General features: G+C 37.4%; 1 protein-coding gene across 14 annotated transcripts in view; it reads right to left on the bottom strand.

The window, feature by feature from the left end:
* Positions 1 to 17,783, bottom strand: part of CEP128 (centrosomal protein 128) — a 441,752-nt gene that overhangs the window by 67,756 nt on the left and 356,213 nt on the right. For 7 of the 14 annotated variants that reach the window (XM_073998537.1, XM_073998540.1, XM_073998539.1 and 4 more), the window contains 2 exons: positions 17,474 to 17,523; positions 5,970 to 6,059 (listed from right to left, as the gene is read on the bottom strand). In XM_073998537.1, the coding sequence (XP_073854638.1) occupies positions 5,970 to 6,059; positions 17,474 to 17,523 (140 nt within the window). The remainder of the gene's footprint in view (positions 1 to 5,969; positions 6,060 to 17,473; positions 17,524 to 17,783) is intronic. The other 7 variants (XM_073998545.1, XM_073998538.1, XM_073998542.1 and 4 more) reach the window with 1 other exon arrangement.

The raw sequence follows: 17,783 nt of genomic DNA on the forward strand, positions 1-17,783 counted from the left end.
CATACCCAGGCCATTATTGTAGCTTTGATATGCTTCATGATTAAAAAAGAAAAAGCCAGTATATGTCCTAGAATGAACATATAATTACAACAAAATAAATTATATCTCCATAACCTCTCCCATTTTACCCAGAGCTGCCTTTGTAATTTTTTCCCCTTTTTCTTTAATCTACAATTTTCATTTAAACAGATTTAAGTTCAACCTGTAGGTTCATTACTCCACCCACACTTCCAAACCACCAATCCCTGAACCCCACTCTCAACATGCTCCCAAGACTTAATCCTGAAAAGAAAAGCATTGCTAGAACAATGAAAGGGCATTAGGAGGTAGGAGAAGTAGAGAGGGAAGACCACCTCCAGGAAATAATGAAGATACTTCCATGCTATTTCAGATGGTTTTAATAAATCAGTGGCTCTTATTTTTGTAGTAATAGACTTTGAGAGTCTAATAAAACTTGACATTCTCCCTAGGAAAATGTACATTATATACAACACACATATATAATTTTATATATATTTTTTGGGGTAATGCAGACTCTTTGAAGCCTACCCATAAGCCTCCAAGTCTTTTTTTTTTCTTTTTTTGAGATGGAGTCTCACTCTGTCGCCCAGGCTGGAGTGCAGTGGCACAATCCCGGCTCACTGCAACCTCTGCCTCCTGGATTTAAGTGATTCTCCTGCTTCAGTTCCCAAGTAGCTGGGACTACAGGTGCGTGCCACCACATCCAGCTAATTTTTTTGTATTTTTAGTAGAGACAGGGTTTCACTGTGTTAGCTAAGATAGTCTTGATCTCCTGTCCTCATGATCCACCCGCCTCGGCCTCCCAAAGTGCTGGGATTACAGACGTGAGTCACCACTCCCAGCCCAAGTCTTTTTATTCCAAATAAAAACACCTAAAATAAGACATAAGAATATTATAAAAATAAATTATTATATTACACTAAATGTATTTATTTATTCTTTATGAAACATGACTAGATAAATAACCTCAGTAACAAAGAAATAAACAATTATGACTATAACTAAGGGCTCTTATAGGGCAGAAGTAAAAATGTAAAATTCTAAGTAGGAGTGAAGTGTTAAACAAAAAACAAAGGAAAAATTTTCTTCAAATACTTGGAAGAAAAGAGCTTTCTGGGAAAAAGCCTGTTTTGCTGCTACTGTTTACATGTGATTGGATAGTCCCTTTTCTATTATTCTTTAGTTCTAAGAAAGGGAAAGTTCACGAAACACCTAAATCGACACAAATATTTTTAAAAATGTTTACTCTTAATGACTGTACATGTAGTCAGGGCATAGACATTGAATGACAATGGAGGGGCGCTAATAGCTGTTCTTACCAATAAGTGAATATTACACTTTCTAAGTAAAAATAATGTGGCTACACATCATGTTTTAATTTGTTCTGGGATTGACAGATCAGGTGAGGAGAAGCCATATGATATAGGTGTCCCTCAATATACAAATTATTTTGGGGGAAGCCTATAGCATGTATACTATAAAAAGATGTATTTTAACTTTTGAGGTTAATGAGGTTTTGAAACTACCTTTGCAAAATTATAACTGAGGAAATTATGACAGTGACAGAAATTAAACCTAATTGACTCTATCTTGCTTCTTTCTAACCCTTAAGCTGTCCGTGTTCATTCCTGGGTGTTGGCTGAACTAACTTTGGGAAGGAATTCAGTTCATGGTTTGACTCTGAAACAAAATTGATAACCGCCCTTTACCGAAAAGACTTTCTTCTTGCCTGGGGTCCACTCTGCCTTTGCAGGACTAACAAATTAGCTACAAGATTAGAAATTTAGGCCAGGCACGGTGGCTCACATCTGTAATTCCAGCACTTTGGGAGGCTGAGGTAGGCGGATCACCAGAGTTCAGGAGTTTGAGACCAGCCTGGCTAACATGGCTAAACCCTGTCCCTACTAAAACTACGCAAATTAGTCAGGCATAGTGGCAAGCACCTGTAATCCCAGCTACTTAGGAGGCTGGGGCAGGAGAACTGCTTGAACCCAGGAGGTGGAGGTTGCAGTAAGCCGAGATCACACCATTGCACTCCAGCCTGGGCAACAGGAGCAGAACAGTGTCTCAAAAAAAAAAAAAAAAAAAAAAAGAGAAATTACAATTTAGGGGTCATGCAGCCTCTGGCTTCCAGAGTCTGAACCTCCCCAAATTGCTCCTGTGGATAACATCATTATTGCATAAACCTAAGATCAGTGCTTGAGATAGTTTACAGACCCTGCACTGGATGGATCGGCTGACACCACCCACACCAGTAATCTGGCCCAACCAGTTCTGCCCTCCCACCCAAAAACAGAAGACATTAAGATAACCAAACTTAACCCCCTATGATTCCATCACCAGTCTGACCAATCAGCACTTCCCACTTCCCAAGTTTTTAAGGGTAATTTGGTGAGCCCCTACTCGCCAAATTATCTTTAAAAACTCTGATCCCCGAATGCCTGAGGAGACTGATTTGAGTAATAAAACTCCAGTCTCTTGCACAGCCGGCTCTGCGTGAATTACTCTTTCACCATTGCAATTCCCCTGTCTTGATGAATAGGCTCTATCTAAGCACCTGGCAAGGTGAACCCATTGGGTGGATACAGTTTGTAACTAGCCTTAAGCTGTATATATTCATTTACTACCACAGTGAAGTGTACTTTAGAATTTAGGAATGGACCAAAGCAAATTCTTTAGTATCACTGGAGATGAGCAAATATTTGTAGGCTGTTAGGAAATGAGCATTAAATGGATCATTTGTTATCAGAATATCTAATCATTAAAAGTTGATTTGATTCAGCTGAGCTAATCAGCCATATCGATTCATCCATCACATCTCAGAGATGAATTAGAAGCTCATAGGTCTAAATAATAAGAATTGTTCTGCTTCTGGTGAGTACAGTTGAAAGGTGTAGTGACTTTATTTTATCATAATCAGCATTTTCCAAGAATGCTTTAAATACATCATTAGCATATGAAAAAGCATAACACTGGCATAAAAACCTAACAAGAGTCTTCTACTTTTTCCAGGTCTTAGAAGTTTGAAGAGTATAGAATAATTCTGGCAACTTCTCTGGGACTTAGGGACCATGATGGACATACCCACATTGAGGACTCCCTACCATCACTATCGTAAAATACAAAGCCTGTCTTCTGGAAGAAAAAGCCACGCAGCTTCGCCCAAAGAGACCACTGCATGGCGTTCTTCCTTCCAATGTCAACTCTGTTTAATCCACACCCACACTTTACCTGCTACTTCCTAAATAAATCCTATAGAATGAAACACAAATATGTATATATTTTCTCCTCAGCATTTCCCCATGACAATCCACTACATTTAAAAAATTTGTCAGTCATTCTTAAATAATTAAAAGAGCTAGAAATCATTTTATTTGAAATTATTTGAATACATTTAAAATAGTATTCTTTGCCAAACTTTAAGATAATGAAAAGAAAAGGAAAAGGCTTTGATTAATCATCACACACAAAAGCTCAGCATTTCATATAGTGATTTAAAATTAAAACAAAACAGAGATAAAAATCACTATCTCAATGTAGCAACATCAAAAAAGCTTTAAAATATAGCATAAGTTGGCTTTGAATATACCAAATGCATCTGTGATTTATATATAAAATTGCATGCTATCCATTACAAGTCAGTGAAAGAAGTTAGTCTATACATCAAATACTTCAGGATAGGTGGCATTGGAGCAGCTTGCACTGGTTTCCCAATCATCCTGTGTTCACTGTAACCATCATTAGATACCTGTAGTCAATTTCTGTTAATTCATTTCACTGGCTGCTTATGTGCCTTTTCAAACAACCTACTCAGCGTCTAAAATAACACAACACACATACTGAAGAAAAAACAAAACAAAACAGCAAGGCTTAAAGATTTTGTCTGAAAAGTTATCAAGAAAAAAAAAAAAAAAAACCCAACGTTTTGACTTAGGAAGAAAAGCCAATTTAAAGTGATATGTCATGTTCTAGCCTACAGGGAGGCCCAGTAATGGTTCTTGTTGCCTGATTTTCAACTTGGGTGTGGCAAATCTCTGATAGAACTAGAAGCAGAAACAATCACAGGATTTAAAAAGAGACTCAAAGTGGGTGATCCACATTTCCAATATGTTCTCTCATTTACTACCGTTGCCTTCTCAGAGTCCTGAGGGCAGCCAGTTGTTCTTCTGTAGCTTTCTTCTGCTGTGTTCTCTGGCTGGTGTTTTAGTTTGTGGTTTTATTACGAGGAGATTACTGACCATTATACTTCAGTTTTGACATTGTTCAGGAAAGGCTGCGGTTGTATTTATATTGAAGTGGCGTATGTGTATGGGTTTGTGGGGTGAAGAATGCAAGTGGGGTAAAGAAAGAAGATGAAGAGAAAGATACAGAAATGGGGGTCTATTGGTTTGCTTGGACAGATTTCAGACTGGAAAATACAGCTGAGAGGCAAGGTAGGGTTTTATTTAAAATCCCTGTAAGTACTTCTAGGTAGCTGTATGAAACTGACACCAAAAATTCTGAGACTACCCTTTAAATTTCAAATCACAAAGCAAAGCAATGAGCTTTCTTTTTCTTATTTTCCTTTAAAATAACCATTTCAAGATTCTTCCTTTAAAGCACAATGTAATGTGCTACATAGGTGTGTGCTACAGAATATCACTACAGACAAAATGAAGGACAAGGGACAGAATTATCTTTCTCCAGGGACTGTCAAATTCTCCAGTGAAACTGCTCGTAACAGGTAACAAAGGTGAGTGACATCTGGACTGGAGAACAACTAAAGATTATTTGCAGATAAAATAAAGACTATAATGGTGGCTAGGGGCAATGCAAAGGACAACCAGTGCAATTTCAGATGCTAACTGTCCCCACAAAAAGATGGAGAAAGAGGAATTGAGGAGTACCAGGAGAAGGCCAACAACTCAGAAACCGGCACACTATATTTTTCAAGGATTTACATTTAAAAAAAAAAAGTACACGATGCCAGTTGTGAGGTTAGTCATATATCAATGGAATATGCTCTGAACTACTATGCAAATCATATTGCAAGAGTGATTAGGGCCTAATTTACGAGCAGGCTTGTGTCATGCAGAACTTGTGGGAAATAAGAGGGTACGCTTCATTTTCAGGTACACAAAGCGTTCTGCATCTGACTGCCACTGAATATAGCTGGTCTAATGAGACTCCCTGAGGCTGACATCTCCTTTCTTTCCCCGAAGGGCACATATCTCCTGGGCTTCTAGGTGAAAGAGTTTACAGAGAAACCCATATAACCACAGAATCCTTCCTCCCACGCCGTGTTCTCCTGAGTCTTTGAATTACAGCACTGGGTTGCTGACTATGATGCATGTCACACAGCTGAGTCATTAAATGCTACAAGTAAATAGTCCACCTTGGGAATTAAATGACTTACCTTTGGGCAATTCCAGTAATCCACAACATAATTTACATGCAGAGTCATTTACAGGAACTAATGCACAAGGAACATTGTAATGGAGACTCTTTCTTTCCCGTCACTCCCATATTCTTTCTGTGTGCTTCTGTGTTCAGTTACCTCTCAGCATTCTACACTAGAGGGACCGCTGATGAGGATGATCAACGTCGAAGCAGAAAGTCTTAAACTAATACAATGGCTGAGATGGGGTAGCTTTTTCTTGCTTCTTAATTCAGTTTGACTGAGATTAAAACTATTATTAATCTCCATTTCCCAACACACACGCACAGGTAAGAAGGGAAATGTAGCTAAATAATTTAAAGTAACTTCAGATTATCTGCCCTCTGATTATCAATGGTGCACTCTTCTTTCTAAGAACAACGAGGGAAAAAAAACCCAACAACTAAATTTTTAGCTGCACTTCTGGGAAGCATACATGAAGGCTGACTTATCCTATATGCACTAAAATAAAGCAGATGTGTGTTAACTATTCAGTTCCAAATATCCTAAATATTCCTATGAAATACTTAACTGCTTTTTCTTCCAATTGAGCTTCACTCTGATTTCTCACTGCAGTCTGACTAGCATCTTCCCAAGGTGGAAGTTTAAACAGTAGCTTCGGCTGTTTGAGAGAGATGTGAGTTATGAAAAAGACTTGGAAAGCTCTATCATCTTAAAGTAATTGAAAATGTTATAAATAATAATAGCTATAAAAACAGCACTAATTTGACTATAATAATTTCAAACAAACTTCTAAATTTCTGCCTTTAGAGAAAATGATATGATGTAGTACTTTTAAAACGGTCCCCCAAATAATTCTTACCCAAATTAAAGTCACAAATTTTAGCGAAATTATTACTTTAAATTTAAAACATTTTACTTCTCAGGACTGTAAAGAGTAGTGATTTAGCTCAAAGCATCTTCAACTATATAGGTTTCAAAATCATCCCTGGAAGTAAGTGATCCTAAATTCCAAAGTCTATGAAATGAAGGAGTAAACTGGATGAGAGTTTGTTAACCGCTCCGCCCTGACAGTTTTCACTGGTAATGACAGCTACTCTCAGCACTCACAACCTTACCTGTGGATAATGGAATGCTGATACAGTGTGGTTGTAGGAGATCAGAAAAGTCTGATTACTCACAATTATAATTCCTTTCCTTTTACCAAATTATTTCAAATTCTACCAACAGAAATTTATTATTTGAGGAAAAACTCAAAAAATTATTCTCATTAGACTCTCCCTATGCCAGTTAACTGTTAAACTAGTTCATTCTAAAGCAGGTAAGCAAAGTCCAGGCAGGCACCTGTTGTTATAGGCCCATTATCTGAAAGTGGTCTTTACATGTTTATTTGGTTGAAAACCATCAAAGCAATAATAATATTGCATAACATAAAATTACCTAGACAGGTTGGTCAGCTTACATCCCTACGAAGAGGTAACATTTGAGCTGAAACCTAAAAGATGGAAATGAACCAGCCACTGAAAGAACTAAAGGAAAAGTATTACCGAGAGAGGCAGATGCAAAGATCCTGGGACAGGAATGGGTTTCTTTAATTTCAAGAACAAAAGGGACACTGGTATGTGTTATGCCTATTAATGAAAACATCCCTTTATCTGACTTATCTGATTTTTATCAGTACCATAAAAATCAAAACTATTTATTGTAAGTTTAATTGCCAAAATTGCAATTGGGTACTTTTAACATATGTTCTTATTTTTTATTTATTTATTTACTTTTTTGAGACGGAGTCTTGCTCTGTCACTCAGGCTGGAGTGCAGTGGCACGATCTTGGCTCACTGTAACCTCCGATTCCTGGGTTCAAGCGATTCCCCTGCCTCAGCCTCCTGAGTAGCTGGGACTACAGATGCGTGTCACCACGCCTGGCTAATTTTTGGTATTTTAGTAGAGACGAGGTTTTACCATGTTAGCCAGGATGGTCTTGATCTCCTGACCTGGGGATCCACCCGCCTAGCCTCCCAAAGTGCTGGGATTACAGTTGTGAGTCACTGCGCCTGACCCATATGTTCTTACTTCTAATGTTCACAAAAACTTCCAGTAGGAGGATATCATTAATTTCATTCATTTAAAGTCAGGAACATAGACTTCAAACACATTAAGTGTGTTGAAGTTCACGTTGTGATTAAATATGGGGGGTGGGGAGGGTGTGCTGGTCTGTAATCCAGCTCCATCTGACTCAAAACAGTCTATACTAACCTCAAAAACAAATTAAAAATCATGAGAGAGTGTGTGTGTGTGTGTGTGTGTGTGTGCGTATTTTTCTACTTAACAGCTCAGCAAAATGGAACTAATGGAAATACCATATGCATACAGTGAGGTTTTAAGAGCAAAGAGACAATAAATTCTTTTTTTTATTAGCATCAGGGCGATTTTGTGGTTTTGCATGGTAGAGGTTGGGGAATGCACTGGGTAACTGCTCTGGAGCCTCTTCCTTAAAGTATGCCAAAACAGACTTCCAGAACCTCATTTTTAACAGACACTAGGTAACAGTGTAATAAAACACACTGTATCAATACAATTTAATGTCCAAATAAAAAAATTATGTGTATACATTTTTATATTTATTTCACTATATAATAAAGGGGATATTATATTGTTGCCATATGCCTTTTCTAAGTAAGTTGCAACTCCTTACTTACTCTGGGTCTGACATCAGGGCAGCTGAAGCACATGCAGTCAATACCACTGGGAAAACAGCACAAGAAAGGACTGAGGAAAGCGAAGACCTAAACTTAATTAGCTGTAATATTCTGCAGCTAAATGACACCTATATTGTGCTGGTCCCTTTTTTTTTTGGATCTGGACTGCAGGGGTTGAGATTCACCACTGAGACCATATATGGTGGCCTCTGTGCTTCAATCCCTGTTTCATTCGTGACCAATTTATTAGTTCTTTTCTCACAGTAAAATGAGAACTAGGGATTTCTATTACAACCAGAATGTAGTAAAGGCATGGAATCTCTTCTAGGTACTATTTTCTATTTTACTTTATGGGCAAATACAGAAATATTGCTAACAGGCATTACACGTTATTTATTAACATGCTAATAAGACTTCACACATTTAAAAGTAAACATTAAACTTCTAACAAATTAAATCTAGAAGAGTACGTGTAATGCAGAGACTCTAGAAAAGGAATGCACTTTAGAATCAATTTTTAAAAAGTAAAATAATCAACTGATTATAATAAAAGTAAAAAGTATAAGAGGAGATGCTTATTAGTCATTTTTCCAGCTCATTTTAGTTTTATCACTTTTTGCACAATTTAAAATTTATGGAAACATTCTAATGTTGCCTTTAATTTTTGCCAGAATATTTTGAACTTGGTTGAAAACTGAAATTGAAGAAGAAGGAAAAAAAAATGGAAGAAATTGAAAGAAAAAGAGGCCAGGATCTTAAACAATCAGAAACAAAAAAAAAAAGAAAGGTGAAGAGATTCTGTTTTTCATTGCTCTTGAGTTAAGTATAGTAGAACAGAAGTCAAGCAAGTTCAAAAACAAGTACTAGTTCTCTCACTTACTGGCTGAGGAAGCTATGAGTCTCGGCGACATTATCCATAAAATTAGAATAGTAGTTATGGACCTTGGAAGATTGTTGTGAGTAATAATTTACATAAATTTAGCAGCTTTACCACAGTGTATGACACAAAGAATTGCTTGGTTTCATGTGTGACTTTTTCCCTCTCCTTTGACACACAGACCATCACCCTTTGGGCTGATTTAGCACAATCCTGACGGGAGTTAGCAAATGCTAAATAAGTATTTGTTAGTAGACTGAAGCATAAAATAAGTGAGTTTTCAAGATCCCAGACTGGGGAAATCCTCTGCAGTGTTTCTGTCTATTCTGGAAAATCAGCTAGAGATTAGGCAAGGAGATGGCCTTAGAAGTGAGAACTATAGTGTCTTTTAATCATATATTATTAGTACTTAGGATCTCAGAGATTTGTTTCATGAGTCAATGGAAATGTGTTTCAACCAGAAAGGTATTATTGCTGAGCATTTATTTCCAAATCTGTTGCACGCTGTAGTCATTACTTAGAATATTGCTTTTCACAATTGTCATTGTTATCCAGAGATAGACGATAAAATGGATTAACATGGATTTTTGCCCAAAGTTTGAGGTCTGTCTAGGGATGTGCTGTGACAGGTATAAGCAATGTACTGTAAAATATTATGGGGAATGATCTTGAAGTGATCACTTATGCTCTGCAACACAAATGAGATTGCCGCAAATTACAGGGTGCCCACTGACTCAAGACTGGCAAAAACTCCCAGATAAACTTAAGACTGATACATCATACTGTGTTGAGATTTGGAAAAAAAACAAGAAAACATACGTTGCTATCTACATAAGCCCCAATGTCCACGAAGCCCAGAGCTCAGACTCTTGACAGCTGAACCAAGGTATGTTTTCTGGAAGCATTGCTTTTCCCAAAGTCAGCTGTAAAGGGGATAGTGTATGAAGATGCGTCAAATCATCTTCCCCCGGTGGGAGGAATTTACCAATTCTGTAAAACACACCTAGGTCACTTTGTTTGTTTGTTTATTTGTTTGTTTTGCTCTGTCGGCCAGGCTGGAATGCAATGGCGCGATCTCGGCTCACTGCAACCTCCGCCTCTCAGGTTCAAGCGATTCTCCTGGCTCAGCCTCCCGAGTAGCTCAGATTACAGGTATGGGCTACCACGCCTTTTTTTTTTTTTTTTTTTTTTTAAGTAGAGATGGGGTTTCACCATGTTGGTCAGGCTGGTCTCGAACTCCTGACCTCAGGTGATCTACCCACCTAGGCCTCTCAAAGTGCTGGGATTACAGGCATGAGCCACCTCACCCAGCCTTTTTTACTGCGAACTTTTAAAATCAACTTTCTGTCACAGAGAAATATTTGGGCTTTTGAGCTCAAAGACTATGCTTTGATTTTGCATTTTAACAATGTTTCCAAATGATGTGTGTTTTTTTAGAAGCTTTTTTAGAAGCTTAATTCAAGGAGACTGCTGAGTCCTGGCGACTTGTGCTTTTCATCCCACTGGATAAACACAACCAGGCACGTTTTTATATTTCTTTTATTCTCAAAGGAAAATGACCCAGTCAATCAACTTCGATATATTCAGACACAAGAATACTTCTTTCACAGGGTATTCTATTTTTCAGTTTTATACTGTCATAAATTTGGGGTTAATATTAAGTCGCAAATTTCAGGTAAAACAGAGTGACACAGTTTAATGATCACTAAAATTTCCGTGGAATCCATTTTCCTGAGAGTGGGTCCCTGCTCTCATGAGGCTTCTTGACCCAGTAAATTGAAGGGTGTAAATCTAATTGGCTGAGACCCTGTTTGACTCCAAGGCAGACTGCTAATGTGTTCTTTCTGGTGGAACTTTGTACCAAATTGAAGGTTTGGTAAGTCTGTTCACCTTTGGAGAAAATAGAGATGTAAATGAGCTGTTAAGTCGCCTCTGCCTGAAAGTGGCAACGGGTGGCCCAACTTTCCATCCTCACAACACTGTATCTTGTTTTGTTTATGCCATTGCTTAGAACAATTATTTTTAAATCACATTTCAGAAGAAGACATAGAGAAATGTAGTTATTTGCCTCGGCTTTGAGGAATGCACCTTCAGAAGAATACCTGGGTATGCATTACATTTTGGTTTCCAGAAAGATAAAAATTCTGTCATAACTCTCACGAGTCATCTTAGGAGTGGGTAGGGACTGTATTACTTTCTAGTTTAATGAAACCTTAAACAGTTAATCCCAATTTATCAATTTATTCAAATCAAGACTTCCAAAAATGTACTTTAGTGTCTCCCAAGAAAACGGGAATTTCTGGGGAAATGAATTACTTCAGTTCTTTCTGAGATCCAGCAGGAGAGCAGAGCGTTCCCCGCCACCCTCATCCTTCTAAAGCAACTCTGAGGGAACTCTAAAAGAGACTCGCAGCTGCCCCACCCTGCATTTCCACCTGCAACCTCTAAAAGTACTGGTTATGGGCACTCTATAGTCTGGCAGAAAGGACTGACAGCAAAAGCACAGAAATTATCCAGCTGGTCGATCCATAGCCCAGTTTCTCACATGGTTTCCTTACCAGGGGGATTAGCCATCTACTGGGTACTGAGAGGTTCATGCACTATCTTGCCAGCTTCTGGGAGGGTAATTTATTTGCTAATGACAGTCGCATTCTTTGGTGGTTTTTCCTGCCCAGTTTATCTCCAACTGTTGTGCCTGACAACTCTACACTGGCATTCTTTATATTATAATACCCTAATATTAATATTTATTAAGTTTGTTCCAAAAGAACCAAGAAGGTATATTCTATTTTTTCCCTTGAAACACTGTGTTGTCACAGGCTACTCCATAAGTAGCTGAAATAAATAATGCCTGGGGAAAAGATTCTCTTCTCCTTACTGCTCATTTCAAATGTTTTTGCCTAAGCACTATTGAGGTCACAAAAACAAAATCTAACACCTGTCCCTCCACAGTACTAAAAAGAAACAGTACTAAAAAGAAAATCAAACCCTTCAAGTGGGAGATTCCAGACTATTTTTCAAAGTCAACTGATAGAGAAATTAAATATGATTATGGGTCATCTGAAAAACAGCATGGCACTAATGACATTTAATATCCTTCAGGCAGAGCTTCTGGAATGTCTCAGAAAAATCGGTAACTTAAATAAATATATTCAAGATTGTATATATTTTTATATATTTTATTATAGATTTATATAATACAATATTATATATAAATCTGTAATTAAAATCTACTACATATTATATGAAATATTCACATACATGTATATATACAAAATCTGTAAACCCATTGTTAAAAATTAAGTAAAGGATTAGTTCATTTCTAATAAAATTTCTAATAATGATACCAAATAATGGGTCCAAAAATACTTGTGACAACATTTAGATTACAGGTTCTACAACTAAAATGTTTCCCTTCTCCTCCTAAAATAATGAGATTGATATTCACATGTAGCCCAATAATCCATTTAATTATTGCCATATCATGACTTTTTTTTGATTTTTCATTATATTTAGCAGCTGGCCAAAGACATAATACTACTTCCTTCAGCATAATCTGACGAAAATATGAATTTGAATTTCAGAGTTGACCATGGCAGGGGGAAGGTAAGAGAAAGGGCAAGGGTAGAAGGTGGCGGAAGAGGGAAGGAGGAGCCCAATGGGGGCAGAGACCTTCTCTGACTCGTTTATTGCCTTATCCCTAAGCATGCAGCATCATCTCTGACACACAGTAGGTGTAAACAGTCACTGTGTAGAATTAACATTTATTACAACCTGTCAGGCACCAAAATTTTCACATTTCTTATGGTAGCTAATCCTCTCAAGAGTCCTATGAAATCAGTATTATTATTATCCTTAATTTACAATATCTATATGTTGTGCTGACACAAAATAACCTACCAATGGCTTAGTATGAAAGGAAAATGAATAGTAAAAATTATGTTCATAATCATCTAGTTTTAACTCATTTCAAATAAAATGAAGAGAGATGACTGGAAGTTACTGAATGACTCATTTCAAATAAAATGAAAAGAGAGATGACCAGTAAGTTATCATATGAGTAAGGGCCATGAGTTTTGCAGATAGTCTGTTTAGTGACTGTCATAGGACCCACCGTGAAGCTTTCATAACTAAGCATGATACTAACTCTCCATGTGCGTTGCATTTGAGGATTTAGAAAGCAACATGGGGAAAGGTGAACCAGGTAGACTGGTATTTAAAAAAATAAAAACACGAAACAGCAGCAATACCTACCACTATTAGCCATCACCAGCAAGGTGTCAAGTCACTGAATACAATTCAACTAAATCAGGAAAAATGGATTACCTTGTGTGTCTATTTTAAAGTTTCGGCTGATCTTGAGAGGAATGAAAAAGGGATTTGCTTGTTTCAATGTAGCTCAAACTCATATGCAAATAAAACTCTGATACTGCACTACACATTTATAGTCAAAGACAATACTTTGTTTTTAAGAGGAGCAGTACACAATGTAACTGCAAATGAATGTCACACACACAAAAAGGAGCCACACAATGTTAAGCTCCAATGAAGAATTTTGGTAATTCTTATTTTAGCTGTGTTGTAAAAATCACTGTCAAACATGTTTGTCTCCATTGTTTGTGATTCCCCTTAAGACTGAAAATGCTCTCTTCCCTGCGGCTCCGCTCCCTCTGTCGTTTTATCCTTTTCCACTGCTTACTACCGCTCATGTGAAATTACTCCTGCGTGTATGTGTGTGTGTGTGTTTGTGTGTGTCTGTGTCTGTACAGGAATGGCAGAATTTGGATGTTTCTCCCTCAAAAATTTAAACAAAAAATGAACTCTAGGACAGGACAGGGATTGGTGGCGTTTTTTAATGGGTGGATCTTGAGGAGACCCGGGAATAGGAGCTATATAAATAAGAGACCAGTAGGGTGGCATTCATTTGTTTATTTAGTAAACAGAAAATTACTGAGTACCTAACTAAGATGAGGCACTGTGCTAAGTAGTGGACATCCGGAAAAGTGAAAGATGTGAGAGTTGATTGACAGGTATGATAGGAAATTACAGTTCATTGAAAGGTAAATTTTTGTTTTGAAACCTAAACCCCATAGCTAAATGGATCCAAGAATTTAACAAATATTTATTCAGTTCTGTTGATGATCTTCCCCTTGAAATATTCTTTTGCTAAACTTCATAGCACTATGTGTTCCTGAAATTATTTCCTTTATGTCTTAGATTCCTTTGCAAGATTTTCATCCTTAGCCTGTTGTTTAAATGTTGGTGTTTCCTAGGGTTCTGGCCTAGGATTTCATTTCTCCTCATTCTAAATACTTCCCCTGGGAGTTCACATTTGCTATATGACTTTTAGTATCATTCCTATGATATGGATAACAGATATGATGGCATCAAATTCTGCATGTTCAGATCAAACACCTTCTGAGCTCCAGACTCATATGAACCAACCTTAACATTACCTCCTGGACATTTCAAAATATCAAAAACTGAACGGATCAACTTCCTCCTATATCACTGACGAGCACAACTATCTGTGAAGCTGCTGAATCGAGAAACCCATGCATCATTCTTAACTCCTTCCCTTTTAGTGCCTAACAACCAGTCTCAAAGTTCCACGGACTTCATATTCTAAAACATAGTAAGAAGTCACCCACTCCTCTTCATGCTCTCTGATGCCACCCAATCCAGGTCACCATCATCTCTTGCTGAGAGTCTTACAAACATCTGCTTAATTGGTCTCCCTGGTTTCAATCTTGCCTGCCTCTAATTATTTTTCACGTTACAGCCAGGTATCTCTTCAAAATGCAGACTTACCATATTGTTCTCTTATTTCAAACCCTTTTCCAATTTCTCATATACTGAAGGTAAAGTCCAAACTCCTCCACAAGGTCTTTTAGACCTCCATTTACTTAAAAAGTTCTCGTTTTGCTGCCCCTCTCTCAGATGCTATATTCCAATATACTGAACTTTCAGTTCCTTAGACATGAAACTGCGCTCTTTTACCCTAGGCCTTCCCCTATCCTTTCCACTGCTGAAAACTTTTATCTTCACTGTAAACTTGCCTAGCTAACTCCTAGTTATCACTCCAACATTGGCTTTCTCTGGGAAGCCTACTTGGATTGCCACCCCACTCCAGTTTAACCTACCTCAACTGTACTTAATTCCCTTTCAGTTCTGTCAACCTACACTTACCTATGACAAACAAGGACAGATGTTCTTATGATATGTTCCCACAGTCACTTATACTTTTCCTTTAATATGATTTTTGAGCATTTTATTATAAAAACTGATTTTTATAGTCTTCACTAATTGTAACATAGAGGGCAAGAAGTATACACAGCTTACCTTTGTATCCCTAGCACCTAGTACAGTGGTGTGCACAGAATTGGTGATGGTAAGTGTTTGTTCAATGAGTAAATAGAGTACCTCATTTATAGGAAATTTTAAAGGGTTTAGAGCTAAATAAAATACCCCCTACCCCTAAGGGGAATAGCATAAAATGCAGAATGTCTGTTATATGTAATTATAAGATGATAATGAGTAAATAAAATTGACTCCAATTTGGATACATGAGAATGTGCTAACATTGTAAATTGGAATTAAATATTTAGCTCTCCCTTCTGGGATCATCTAATCCACACTAAACACTTCCGGAAGACAATTTTATGATTTTCTATTACAGATGAGAAAATAGGCACAGCAAAGTCAATTGAGTTATCCAAGGTGACCCAGTGAATCAGAAACAGAGCCAGGTACTATTGTGTCATTGTAGGATTTCAGCATGTATACTTGAATAGTATTCTCCAAACTATCATCTCTGATATTCATATGTGAATACAGAAATCAGGAATATCGGCACTTTTCCAAGGATTTTCCTCTAACCTTTAACATTAAAGGCTTTCTGTGATATGCTTCTGTACTCTTGTACATTCCGAGAGTTCCTTCTTTATTCATAATAGAGTGTTAATATCAGGCACCAGTTACCACTACAAAGTGTCAACATTTAACTCTTCTGCTCTGGGACATCAAATTACACATTCTCCAACTATAAATGTCCATAGCTAGTTGGCTGGTGCATTCTATTGCACTGGATGGACATTTCAGTAGAAAATGCTGCCAGTATTTAATAAACGTTTGAGAAGCAACATAGGCTATTAAATTTAATGAGATTACTAGTTCCAACATTTGTACTGTGAAAGAAAAAATTACTTGTGCTGCCATTTCAAAAGGCCAGATATACACTTAATAAGTATGTTTATATATGTTATTCTGGGTAAACACAACACATAACCACAATGCCTAAAAAGACTTTCTCAATATACACATTTAGTGTACAAAGAGCTACGCTTTTTGTAACAACAAGCATTGCTGATATAAGTTTCACAGAGATAGGCAGGTCAAGTATACACTTGAGATTCTTCCTAGCCCCAGACTGGACCAACCAATGCTCTTTTTTTTTTTTTTAACATACATATACCTGAATATAGTACAAGATGTTAAAATAATCTAATCTGTACAAAACCGCAGTTAACATGTACCATTTTTATTAGATGTATAAACTATGCTTCCTCTGCATTTTCAGATCAATTATATAATTTTCTCTTAATGGATATACCATCAAGTAGAAGAATCCCCAATCACAGAACATTTCCCTTGCTCTTTGGACTTTATGTGGCCTCTCTTTCATTTGCCAAAAGCAAAAATCTTTACCCTTAAAGCACTCAAACCAGCTCATTACATCACTCTCCAGTCTTGCCTTGTAGCTCCAGGCCAATGAAGAACTCTAAATGTCCAAAGTATTTACTGTTCTTAATCCCCAACGTGACATTAAGTGAATTGGTTCTGTCATGGGAATATAACTGATTATGTTCCCCCTAATAAAGACAGACACTTGAGTTAGCCATTTGTAAGTTAGCCCAATGTGAAGGGAAGAGAGAACTTCTGTCAGATGTCAACTTAACATCCATTGCTCACGGAAGTGTCAATTAAAATTCGAGTGGAATCTTTCTAACACAATTTTCCAGCCCAAGAAATGTGAATAAACCTCTACTGAATTGAAAGGCTGTATAAGGCAATCTTAAGCTCTATTTATGTGTTAATTGGTTGGTCATTGGTAGATGACACCCATGGGGTCAGAATACTTTTGACTTTCACTTGAAAATGTAGATTCCATGAATTCATCCTCATTCATCAGTCCTGTTTTGAGGGAAATGACTATGAAGGCATACTGTCTTCATTTCCTAATGCTGCAGTTCCTGTTATGCTATACCAAGGAATAAAATTTCCTATCAAAAGTAGCATAGATGCTGATTTGGCTTCCTGCTTTAGATCACTGCTCTCAGAAGCACTGATCTAAAGGAAGCAAATTCCAACTTTATAGTTCTGACATTGTCCTTGTCACCCCATTTGCTATACCAGCATGAATGTGACAACAATAAAGGATAAAAGAGCAGAAAACAAATGTTTTCATACCAAGGAGTCTTGCCCTATTTAAGAATTTACCTGCAGAGATCCCATTTCTTCATCTTTTCTTTGGGTCTCTTCCAGTAGATCTGTAATAAGAAAGTAAAATATCCATCAAAATACAATGTAAAAATGAGGTGCCTCTTATCATTAAATGCAGTTCAGCCAGTAGCTTGTATAAACTGTTGCCTGAGAAGAGAACTGGATGTTGAAGTGTGAGAAGCAATGTAAAAGAAACACCCTCTAATCCCAACTGATGACATGCAGAGCGCTGGAGCCTGCCAACTCCAAGCTAGCTGAGAAGCCCTGGGACGTCTCTCAGCTTTACCTGACATACCAAAGGATAATA

The sequence above is a fragment of the Macaca fascicularis genome, chromosome 7, assembly GCF_037993035.2.
Source record: "Macaca fascicularis isolate 582-1 chromosome 7, T2T-MFA8v1.1".
Classification (NCBI taxonomy): Eukaryota; Metazoa; Chordata; class Mammalia; order Primates; family Cercopithecidae; genus Macaca; species Macaca fascicularis.